Source organism: Symphalangus syndactylus, chromosome 17, assembly GCF_028878055.3.
Source record: "Symphalangus syndactylus isolate Jambi chromosome 17, NHGRI_mSymSyn1-v2.1_pri, whole genome shotgun sequence".
NCBI classification, from domain to species: Eukaryota; Metazoa; Chordata; class Mammalia; order Primates; family Hylobatidae; genus Symphalangus; species Symphalangus syndactylus.
The window spans coordinates 16,264,106-16,275,498 of NC_072439.2; the positions used below are offsets into that span (position 1 = coordinate 16,264,106).

The window sequence follows — 11,393 nt, forward strand, 5'->3', positions numbered from 1 at the left end:
GAGGTCAGGAGTTTGAGACCAGCCTGGCCAACATGGTGAAACCCCGTCTCTACTAATACTACAAAAAAGTAGCTGGGTGTGGTGGCAGGTGCCTGTAATCCCAGCCACTCAGGAGGATAAGGCAGGAGAATCACCTGAACCCGGGAGGCGGAGGTTGCAGTGAGCCAAAATCATGCCATTGCACTCCAGCCCACGTGACAAGAGCGAGACTCTGTCTCAAAAAAAAAAAAAAAAAAAAGCCGGGTGCAGTGGCTCATGCCTGTACTCCCAGCACTTGGGGAGACCGAGGTGGGTGGATCACCTGAGGTCAGGAGTTCGAGACCAGACTGGCCAACATGGTGAAACCCTGTCTCTGAGCCGAGATGGAGCCATTGCACTCCAGCCTGGGTGACAGTGCGAGACGCTGTCTAAAACAAAAACGAAAACAAAAACAAACAAACAAACAAAAAACCTCTCTACATGCCAAATGAAAGGTGGAAGTGGGGGTGAGACAGAAATCTGGGAGACACAGTTGATGTGGGGGTGGGGGAAGGGCTTGGGTAGAGGAGAAGCTTGGATCAGGACTGCGGATAACACGAAACTGAGAAAGAGGAATTCCAGGTGGTCGAATGCGAAAGACTTGGAGGCTGTAAGCGGGGGCGGAGTGAAGATAAATGGTACACATCTAGGAAGACACCCAGGTCTGTTGCCTGGTTGACTGAGTGGACGGCAGAGCTAGCCCTAAGGTAGGGATGCAAGAGAGGGGAAGGATTTGGTGTAAGATATCAATTTCATTGTAGGATTCTTTTTTCTTTCTTTTCTTTTTTTTTTTTTTCCAGAGAGACTGAGTCTGGCTCTGTCCCCCAGGCTGTGGTGCAGTGATGTGAATTCATAGCTGACTGAAGTCTTGATCTCCTGCGCTCAAGCAATCCTCCCACCTCAGCCTCCCAAAGTGCTGGGATTCTGGGATTCCAGGCGTGAGCCACCATGCCCGAACCATTGTAGGATTTTTTTTTTTTTTTTTTTGAGACGGAGTCTCACTCTGTCGCCCAGGCTGGAGTGCAGTGGCACAATCTCGGCTCACTGCAAGCTCCGCCTCCCGGGTTCACGCCATTCTCCTGCCTCAGCCTCTCCGAGTAGCTGGGACTACAGGCGCCCGCCACCACGCCTGGCTAATTTTTTGTATTTTTAGTAGAGACGGGGTTTCACCGTGTTAGCCAGGATGGTCTCGATCTCCTGACCTCGTGATCCACCCGCCTCGGCCTCCCAAAGTGCTGGGATTACAGGCGTGAGCCACCGCGCCCGGCCAGGATTTTTTTTTAATTGTGAGATGCTCTTGGGACACTCTAGGGAGAAATCTAGAGGCCATTAACTACGTGAGACTAGAAAGATCTATGATGGGGCTGGGTGGCTTCAGCAGACATGGGGAGCACTGGCTATGAGTAGGAGCCGTTGGGATCAGGGGGAGACTTTGGGTTATGAATGGATCACTGGGACACTGGGGCACCGTGGGGATCAATACAATTTGGGAATCAGAGGTAGGTTTTGGAGGACAAGTGAGGTTGTTGAAAATAAGAAAATCATGGAAATATACACTGGAGGTTGGTGGAAAATATGAAGGATGTTTGGAGTTAGCATTAATCAATAGTGGGTCAGAGGAAGTCCTTTGAGTTGCGTGGGGACACAGGGATTTGGTGGGTCACCAAGGGTGGGGAAGAATGGTAGCAAATGTTCAGGGATTTGAATATGCCAGTGGAAACACTGGAGGTCAGGGGAGTGTATATTGGGCGTCTAAGGAGAGACCAGGGTCACTTGGGGTCGGCCGTGACTTCATGGGAAGGCTGGACTACGGATGAGGGCTTCTTTGGTTGGGGGGGGGGGGTCCCTCCGTTGCTAGGCAAACGGTTCCCAGGGCGCGGTTGCTAAGGACTTGAGCTTTCTAACTGGCCACGCCTCTTTCCATTGCGGGCTCCGCCCCCGCAGCCAACCACAAGTCGGTCAGAGGCACAAAGGCCGCGCCCACCTTCTCGCCCCGCCCACAGTCCCAGCACCGTTACCCGAGCGACCGCGGGGTTTCGTCCCGCCTCCGGACCTGGGTGCCAATCGAAGAGGCGTTGCCCGGGCGACGACCCCACCTTTTCCGGTGCGGGCCCGCGGCTTCCGGCTGGGGGCCCGGCTGCGGGCGGCAGTCCAGCAGCGGCTGGGCCCGGGGGGCGCCCAAGATGGCGGCGGGCGGCGCAGAGGGCGGCTCGGGCCCCGGCGCCGCCATGGGGGACTGCGCGGAGATTAAGTCGCAGTTCCGCACGCGCGAGGGTTTCTACAAGCTGCTCCCGGGCGACAGCGCCGCTCGCAGGTCGGGTCCGGCTTCCGCCCAGACCCCGGTGCCGCCTCAGCCACCGCAGCCCCCGCCCGGCCCTGCCTCCGCCACCGGTCCCGGCGCTGCAGGCCCCGCGTCGTCGCCGCCGCCTGCAGGCCCTGGACCCGGGCCCGCGCTGCCCGCCGTGCGCCTCAGCCTAGTGCGCCTCGGGGAGCCCGACAGCGCCGGGGCCGGGGAGCCGCCCGCCACGCCCGCGGGGCTGGGCTCGGGAGGAGACCGCGTCTGCTTCAACTTGGGCCGTGAGCTCTATTTCTACCCAGGCTGCTGCCGCCGTGGGAGCCAACGGGTGAGCGGCCTGTATCGTGGGGCCCTGGGTGCTGAAAGGATGGAGGTTCCAGAGAACTGATAGATACGAGGGTCCCCGAATTGACATGGGGTCCTGAGATGGGCATCCTAAATGTGATGGACATCATAGGGCGACAGCATTGGAGGGAGTACAGGATTCTGAAATGTGATGAGAGGCCCGCGGGGTGCTGGGCAGGCATCTTGGAGGTGATGGGGGAAATCCCCTTTACCCCCGTCATGCGTAGGAGTTCTGGGATGGTGACTGTTGGACATGATGGGGTATCTGAGATGAGGTGGGATCCCCCGGGTTCTGGGGTGGCAGGCATTCTGCAGGTAATGGGGAATCATGAGGTGATGCAAGCCCAGAGGTGATGGAGAACCCAGTATTGCAGCCTGGAGGTGTTGGACAGGGGTCTTGAGATTGAGCCCAGGAATGAGGAGAAGTCTAGAAGTGATGGGGGCCTTGAAGGTAATAGGGGATCCAGAAGCTGAATGGGATTCTAGAGAAAATTGGGGTCTGGAAGTCATGAGGGTCCTGGAGGAGATGAGCGTCTGGAAGCTGATGGGAGGTCTCAAGGGGATGAGAGGCCCTGGCAGGGGAATCTGCAGGTGGGATTCAGGACATCTCTAAAGCGATGTGGTGAGAACCCTGGCCTTTTATGGTGGTCCCAGAAATGATGGGGATCCTTCAGAGCCCCGAGGTAATAAATGGGCCTAAAATGTGGGAGACCATGAGGTTTGACGGGTCCCAGAACTGTGGCGGTTTAGCGACTCCGAAGTGAAGAGAATACTAGGATGTTAGTCTTTAGAGTCCTGGGAATTTGGGTGACCTCGAGGTTTGGGGGTCTTGGAATATTGTGGTACTAGGTCCCAAGGGAGTTGCTGAGGTTATCGGATGGAGTGGTGAGGCTAAAAGGAATTGGAGCTTAGGAACTGTGTGGACCCAGAACCCTGATGATGTGGACAAGGGTGTCTCTGAATTAGAGGTGACCCTACTTTGGGGAGGCACTGTGGTCAAGGGGGATCCTTACCATCTTTTTTGCTACTCTGTCTGTGATTTGGGTCCCCTTCCCGTCTGTGGTTGCCCCCTCCTTCCCAATCCACTTACTCACCTCCCCACTTCCCTCTGGGTTCTAACCCTGCTTCCTCTTAGTGGTTTCCCCCAACCTCAACATCCTCTTCCTTCCCCTCAGTGGCATACACCATTAACTCCTTTTCTCCCACCCCTCAAGTCCATTGACCTCAACAAGCCAATTGACAAGCGGATCTACAAGGGCACCCAGCCCACCTGCCATGATTTCAACCAGTTCACTGCTGCCACCGAGACCATCTCGCTGCTGGTGGGCTTCTCAGCGGGTCAGGTGCAGTACCTGGATCTCATCAAAAAGGACACCAGCAAGCTGTTCAATGAGGAGGTAATTGCAGCCCCCAGAGCCCCCAACTTCTTTGCCTTCTCACCTACCCACTATATGCCATTAGGATGCAGCTGCCTGGGGAACAGTGTAGGCCTGAGAGGGGCAGGACCAGGGAGAGATGGAGAATGGGGTGACAGCAGCTAATGACAGCTGCACTTACTGTACCCAGGCCCTATGCTGTGTTACCCCTGTGCTGAATACTTTACTCCTTGAGTTTTCTTTCTTTCTTTTATTTATTTATTTTGAGATGGAGTCTCGCCCTGTCACCCAGACTGGAGTGTGGCATGATCTCCGCTCACTGCAAGCTCTGCCTCCCGGGTTCATGCCATTCTCCTGCCTCAGCCTCCTGAGTACCTGGGACTTCAGGTGCCCGCCGCCACGCCCGGCTAATTTTTTGTATTTTTAGTAGAGACGGGGTTTCACCGTGTTAGTCAGGATAGTCTTGATCTCCTGACTTCTTGATCCGCCCACCTTGGCCTCCCAAAGTGGTGGGATTACAGGTGTGAGCCACTGCGCCTGGCCATTCCTTGAGTTTTCATCAACCAGTGGATACAGAAGTGTGCTGCCCGTTTTGCAGATTACAGAATTGAGGCTAGTAAATAAGTCAGGACTTAGTTGATGCCCTTGCTCTTTGAGTTCTGGGCTCTGGAGGCTTTGGATTCAAAGCCCTGCTGCACCGTTTACTCACCGTGTGACTTTGGGAAGGTGACCATTCTCTGAGCCTCACTTCTCCTCCTCTGCAAAATGGGATTCCAGTTCCTACCTTGCAGGACCGCTGTTGTAGAATCATACATGGAGATTGCTCAGTCCTGGGCCAACTTGGCCTATGAGGAGATACCAGTAAACGACCTTATCCGCCGGCAGTGACTGCTCTTGGCTTCTGTCTCATTCTCTCTGGTCCAGAGGAGGTGTTCCATAAATATTCTCAGAATGAGTGAATGGCTGAAGGGAGTGAACGGAACAGTCAGTGGATTAAAAATTCATTAGCTCATCCATTCACAAATAGTTTTTGAGCATCCGTTCTGTGCCAGGCACCGTTCCCAGCACTAGGGATATCACATCTCAGGGCCCTGGACAGGAGGCCCTGCCCTTTTGGAGCTTTCAGTCTAGCTGGGGAGACAGACAGTTTATCAAGTTAAGTCTTCCTGTGTCAGCAGGTGATTAAGGCCTGTTTAGAAGAAGCAGTGGGGAAGAGGCTGAGGGAAGCTTGGAGAGTTTAGTAGGGTGGTCAGGAAAGCCCTTACTAAGAGGTGATATTGAAATAAAGACCTGAAGGAGGCAGGTGAGAAGAGTTGCCTGGGGAAGGGCATTTTTTTTTTTTTCTGAGATAAGGTCTCACTGTGTCGTTCATGCTGGAGTGCAGTGGTACGATCTTGGTTCACTGCAACCTCTGCCTCCCAGGCTCAAGCAATCCTCCCACATTAGCCTCTTGAGTAGCTGGGACTACAGGCGTGCACCACCACAGCTGGCTAACTTTTGTATTTTTTGTAGAGATGGGGTCTCTTTATGTTGCCCAGGCTGGTCTCGAACTCCTGGGCTCAAGCTATTCTGCTTTGGCCTCCCAAAGCGCTGGGATTATAGGCGTGAGCCACCGCACCCAGCCAAGAAGGACATTCTGAGTATCGGGGCCAGCTAGGACAAGTGCAGGATTGCACAGAAGCCGTGTGGCCAGTGCAGTTACTGAGGGAGAGAGGATGGTAGATGAGTTCCGAGAAATAACGGAGGGGCCGGTTCATGGAGAGTCTGGAAGGTCACGGAGAGTCTGGAAGGTCACGGAGAGACTTTGCCTTACTCTTAGTTGGAAGCCTGTGGAGGAGCCTTTCTCACTGGGGCTCACCTGAGCCCTGGAAGGCAGAAGTGACTGGAGTGATTATTTGCTCAGTTCTCCCAAGAGATGGAGGCACCTCATCCCGGGAGAGCAGCTCCTTAGTTGCATACACTGGCTGCCTGAGAGCATTAGGGCCTCGGGCTCTGGAACCCTGCATGAGAGAGGCTGCGAAGTGTTCAGAGCAAGACAGTGCCAGGTGCTGGCTGATACTTCACAGAACATCGCTGTGGCGGCTGCAGAGGACAGACAGGCCCACGCGTTGGAGCCTGAGGCCAGTCACACAGCATTGCAGGCTTGGGGTGGTTGAATGGGATGCTGAGAGGAGGTCAGATTCTGGGTGTATTTTTTCTTTTTTTTTTCTTTTGAGATGGAGTCTCGCTCTGTCGCCCATGCTGGAGTACAGTGGCATGATCTCCGCTCACTGCAACCTCCACCTCCCGGGTTCAAGCAATTCTGCCTCAGCCTCCTGAGTAGCTGGGACTACAGGCGCCCACCACCATGCCTGGCTAACTTTTATATTTTTAGTAGAGATTTTGTATTTCTACTTGTATTTCACCATATTGGCTAGGCTGGTCTGGAACTCTTGCCTTTGTGATCCGCCCGCCTCAGCCTCCCAAAGTGCTGGGATTACAGGCGTGAGCCACCGCGCCCAGCCGCTTCTGGTTGTGTTTTGAAGGTCGAGCTCATAGGATTTGTGGAAGGATTGGATGAGGAAAAGAAGGGCAGATGCCGAGGTTTTTTGTCTAAGCACCTAGCGGGATGGGGGGTTGTCACTCATTTGTCCAGGAATTACCTTCAAGCTGCTTTCTGTGTGCACTGCTTTAAAGAACAGCGAACCAAACAAAGATTGCTTCCTTTGGGGAGCTGGCTTTCTGTGAAGAAATTTCCTACTTGAAGCCTGACATAGTAAAGATCGGGGGAGGGTTAGGCAGATACAGCGGTCCCCAACCTTTTTGGCACCAGGGACTGGTCTTATGGAAGACAGTTTTTCCACGGACTGTTGGGGGGATGGTTTTGGGATGAAACCGTTCCGCCTCTGATCATCAGGTATTAGATTCTAATAAGGAGCACACACCTAGATCCCTCGCATGCGCAGTTCATGGTGGGGTTCGCGCTCTTATGAGGATCGAATGGTGCGCTGCTCTGGTAGGAGGCCGGGCTCAGGCTGTAATGCCTGCTCGCCCACCACTCACCTCCTGCTGCGTGGCCTTGTTCCTAACAGGCCACGGACCACTACTGTTCCATGGCCCGGAGCTTGAGGACCCCGAGATACAGGACAATTCTATAGCAAGCAGGACTGTCCCCTCGCCAAAGATGGGACATCGAGGCTCCTTGGAGCACCCTGTGGCCACCTTGCAGCAGCCTCTGTTTCCCCATGTTTCCATGACCTGGTGTCCATCTGTCTTCCCCAGTTTGGGAGCTTCTCTCTGCGGAGGACCTGGGCCTGGTGTGGCACCTGCTGTGTGAGCAGGGCCATGTCCAACAGCCTTCTTGGGGACTTCGGGTCGGGGAGAAGGTCTGCCTGGGTTTTACTGCCTTCTCCCAACCCCACCCTGTCTCCCCTGGCAGCGGCTGATCGACAAGACCAAGGTGACGTATCTGAAGTGGCTGCCGGAGTCGGAGAGCCTGTTCCTGGCATCACACGCCAGTGGCCACCTGTACCTGTACAACGTCAGCCACCCCTGCGCCTCGGCCCCGCCCCAGTACAGCCTGCTGAAGCAGGGCGAGGGCTTCTCTGTCTATGCTGCCAAGAGCAAGGCACCCCGCAACCCGCTGGCCAAGTGGGCGGTGGGTGAGGGGCCCCTCAACGAGTTCGCCTTCTCGCCCGATGGCCGGCACCTGGCCTGTGTGAGCCAGGACGGCTGCCTGCGTGTCTTCCACTTCGACTCCATGCTCCTGCGCGGGCTTATGAAGAGCTACTTTGGGGGCCTGCTGTGTGTGTGCTGGAGCCCCGACGGCCGCTACGTGGTGACGGGTGGCGAAGATGACCTGGTCACCGTGTGGTCCTTCACCGAGGGCCGCGTGGTGGCTCGAGGCCATGGCCACAAGTCCTGGGTCAACGCTGTGGCCTTTGACCCCTACACCACACGGGCAGAGGAGGCGGCGACAGCAGCCGGTGCTGATGGGGAGCGGAGCGGCGAGGAGGAGGAGGAGGAGCCCGAGGCTGCAGGCACAGGCTCGGCCGGGGGCGCCCCGCTGTCTCCACTGCCCAAGGCTGGCTCCATTACTTACCGCTTTGGCTCGGCAGGCCAGGACACACAGTTCTGTCTGTGGGACCTCACTGAAGACGTGCTCTACCCGCACCCGCCCCTGGCCCGCACCCGCACCCTCCCTGGCACACCTGGCACCACGCCACCGGCCGCCAGCAACTCGAGGGGTGGCGAGCCTGGCCCAGGCCCCCTGCCTCGCTCGCTGTCTCGCTCCAACAGTCTCCCGCACCCGGCGGGTGGGGGCAAGGCGGGCGGCCCGGGTGTGGCCGCAGAGCCTGGCACACCATTCAGCATCGGCCGCTTCGCTACGCTCACACTGCAGGAGCGGCGGGACCGGGGGGCCGAGAAGGAGCACAAGCGCTATCACAGCCTGGGCAACATCAGCCGGGGTGGCAGTGGCGGCAGCAGCAGCGGTGGGGAGAAGCCCAGCGGCCCTGTTCCCCGCAGTCGCCTGGACCCCGCCAAGGTGCTGGGGACCGCGCTGTGCCCGCGCATCCATGAGGTGCCCCTGCTGGAGCCCCTTGTGTGCAAGAAGATCGCCCAGGAGCGGCTCACAGTCCTCCTGTTCCTGGAGGACTGCATCATCACTGCCTGCCAGGAGGGCCTCATCTGCACCTGGGCCCGGCCGGGCAAGGCGGTGAGTGGCCCCATGCCAGCCTGCCGGGGACCTGGCAGGACCCTTGGTGGGAAGAGGCAGGCATTGGCAGAGAGAGGGCTTTGTTGCTTTCACAGCCTCTATCTCCGTGGGGTGAGGGGAAGCCAGGGAAATCTTAGTGTCTCAGAACAAGACCTCTCAGATCTTAGAGTGAGGGGGTCTAGCCCTAGGCAGCAGGCAGCAGAAAGAGGGGTGGGTGTGAAAGCCAGCTGGGAGTTGGAGCATCCAAGGCTGGCCGTCTGAAGAGCAGCAGATGGGCCCCACATGGCCAGGTCTTACTGCCTGTCACTTGAACCAAAATCTGTTTCTATTGAACATCTGTTTTTTAAATGGTGAAACTTTTTTGAGTACTTCAGGCCAAAACTCTAGGGGCGAGCTCAAGTCTGTGGGCGTGGCTGCTAGCCTGGGTCTGGGACTCAGGATCCGAGCCTCCTGCTGAAGGCACAGGCTGGGAATCCCAGGCCTGGGTTCCAGTCCTACTCCCTCTGTGACCCCGGACAAGTCACTGCCCCCTCTGACCTCCAACTCATCACCTCTTAGAACAGAGCCTGTAGGATGGGCAGTGGGTGGATGCGCTTGCCTCCTGGGTGGGCTGTGGCGTTGGGAAGGTTATAGTAGGCGAAGCAGGCCTGGCACCTTGTAAGTTCGGAGCTCGTCTTGGGTGTCTCAGCTTCTTAGGGCTTAGACTCAGTTGCCCAGGGTCCTGGAGGCCGTGGCTTGGTTCCTCAGATCCTCGGTTTTGGAATCATAGAGTCCTGAGTCCCTAGAACTTGAGAGCACAGTATGAGTGCCTCGGAGGCAAGAGCGGTGGGATTTGGGGAGTCTGGTTGAGTCCTAAAAGACACCCCTCTGTCTCCCTAGTTCACAGACGAGGAGACCGAGGCCCAGACAGGGGAAGGAAGTTGGCCCAGGTCACCCAGCAAGTCAGTGGTAGAGGTAGGACTGTCCCTGAGTTCTTTCCCCAGCACCTCAGGGTCCCTCCCAAGTTAGAAGGGAGCTCCAGTTTCCCCCTCCCCTCCCACCCTTACCCTTATCCCATCGTCTCACTCAGGATCCACCAAGGACTTTGATTATTGAATGGAAGTGCTGACTGCCAGGACAGGAAGCTAGCTAAGATGCAAGTTCCCAGCCTAGAGCAGTGACCTCTGGGGGGTCTGGGGCGGACCCAAGGGCAAGGCCAGGGTGGTAGGAGCTTTGGGGACTCTGGGCTGGCTCCCTCCCCTTGACACTGGCTGAAGCCCAGGTTGTCTCTAACCCCTCCCATCTCTCCCTCTCATCTTCCCCAGGGCATCTCCTCCCAACCAGGCAACTCCCCGAGTGGCACAGTGGTGTGAAGCCATGGATATCGGGCCCCCCCACCCCATGCCCCCAGCCTCCTAGCCATAACCCTCCCCGCTGACCTCACGGATCAACGTATTAACAAGACTAACCATGACGGATGGACTGCTCCAGTCCCCCCACGTGCACAAAATTTGGGGGCCCCCCAGACTGGCCCGGACACTGGGGCGATGTAATGGCCCTTGTGGCCTGAGCCTTGTCCCCCACCCACTGCCAAGTACAATGACTTCTTCCTCTGAAACATCAGTGTTACCCTCATCCCTGTCCCCAGCATGTGACTGGTCACTCCTGGGGAGAGACTCCCCACCCCTGCCACAAGAGCCCCAGGTCTGCAGTGTGCCCCTCAGTTGAGTGGGCAGGGACAGGGGTGGTCCAGCCCTCGCCCGGCCCCCACTCCAGCCGCCTTTGCTATTGTCTGTGCTTTTGAAGAGTGTTAAATTATGGAAGCCCCTCAGGTTCCTCCCTGTCCCGCAGGACCTCTTATTTATACTAAAGTTCCCTGTTTTCTCAGCGGCTCTGTCCCCTTCAGAGGAGGTGATGTAGAGGACCTGTGTGTGTGCTCTGTGGTTCTAGGCAGTCCGCTTTCCCCAGAGGAGGAGTGCAGGCCTGCTTCCAGCCCAGCGCCTCCCACCCCTTTTCATAGCAGGAAAAGCCAGAGCCCAGGGAGGGAACGGACCTGCGAGTCACACAACTGGTGATCCACACCAGCGGCTGGAGCAGGACCCTCTCGGGAAGAAGAGCCTCCCGCCCGCAGCCAGGGCCCTCATCAAAGTCCTCAGTGGGTGTTTTTTAAATTATCAGAACTGCCCAGAACCGCATTTCCCAGGCCCTGCCCAGCTGGGACTCCTCGGTCCTTGCCTCCTAGTTTCTCAGGCCTGGCCCTTCCACTCTGGAGAACTGTCCACCCTGGAAAGAAGAGCTCAGATCCCTCTTGGCTCTCGGAGCCGCATGGAGTGTGTCTTCCCGCGCCACCCTCCACCCCCCGAAATGTTTCTGTTTCTAATCCCAGCCTGGGCAGGAATGTGGCTCCCCGGCCAGGGGCCAAGGAGCTATTTTGGGGTCTCGTTTGCCCGGGGAGGGCTTGCCTCCACCACTTTCCTCCCCCAGGCTTTGAGCAGCAGGTCACCCCTGTTCAGGCTCTGAGGGTGCCCCTTCCTGGTCCTCTCCTCACCACCCCTTCCCCACCTCCTGGAAAAAAAAAAAAAAAAGCCAGTATAAAGCAGAGAGCCTGAGGGCTAAATTTAACTGTCCGAGTCGGAATCCATCTCTGAGTCACCCAAGAAGCTGCCCTGGCCTCCCACCCCCT

General features: G+C 57.0%; 1 protein-coding gene across 4 annotated transcripts; it reads left to right on the forward strand.

Moving 5' to 3' along the window:
- Positions 1–2,093: 2,093 nt before the first annotated feature.
- On the forward strand, positions 2,094–11,332 carry DMWD (DM1 locus, WD repeat containing). Of its 4 annotated transcripts, XM_055249466.2 has the most exons (6): positions 2,095–2,642; positions 3,874–4,056; positions 7,454–8,731; positions 9,611–9,685; positions 9,801–9,866; positions 10,036–10,126. In XM_055249466.2, the coding sequence occupies exons 1-5, from the start codon at positions 2,202–2,204 to the stop codon at positions 9,837–9,839; spliced, it is 2,016 nt and encodes a 671-aa protein (XP_055105441.2). In that variant the 5' UTR covers positions 2,095–2,201; the 3' UTR covers positions 9,840–9,866; positions 10,036–10,126. The 4 variants fall into 4 exon arrangements, with proteins under 4 accessions (XP_055105439.2, XP_055105441.2, XP_055105442.2 ...); XM_055249464.2 differs by lacking the exons at positions 9,801–9,866; positions 10,036–10,126 and adding an exon at positions 10,661–11,332 and having other exon boundaries at positions 2,094–2,642; XM_055249465.2 differs by lacking the exon at positions 9,801–9,866 and having other exon boundaries at positions 2,098–2,642; positions 10,036–10,600.
- The last annotated feature ends 61 nt before the right edge of the window (positions 11,333–11,393 follow it).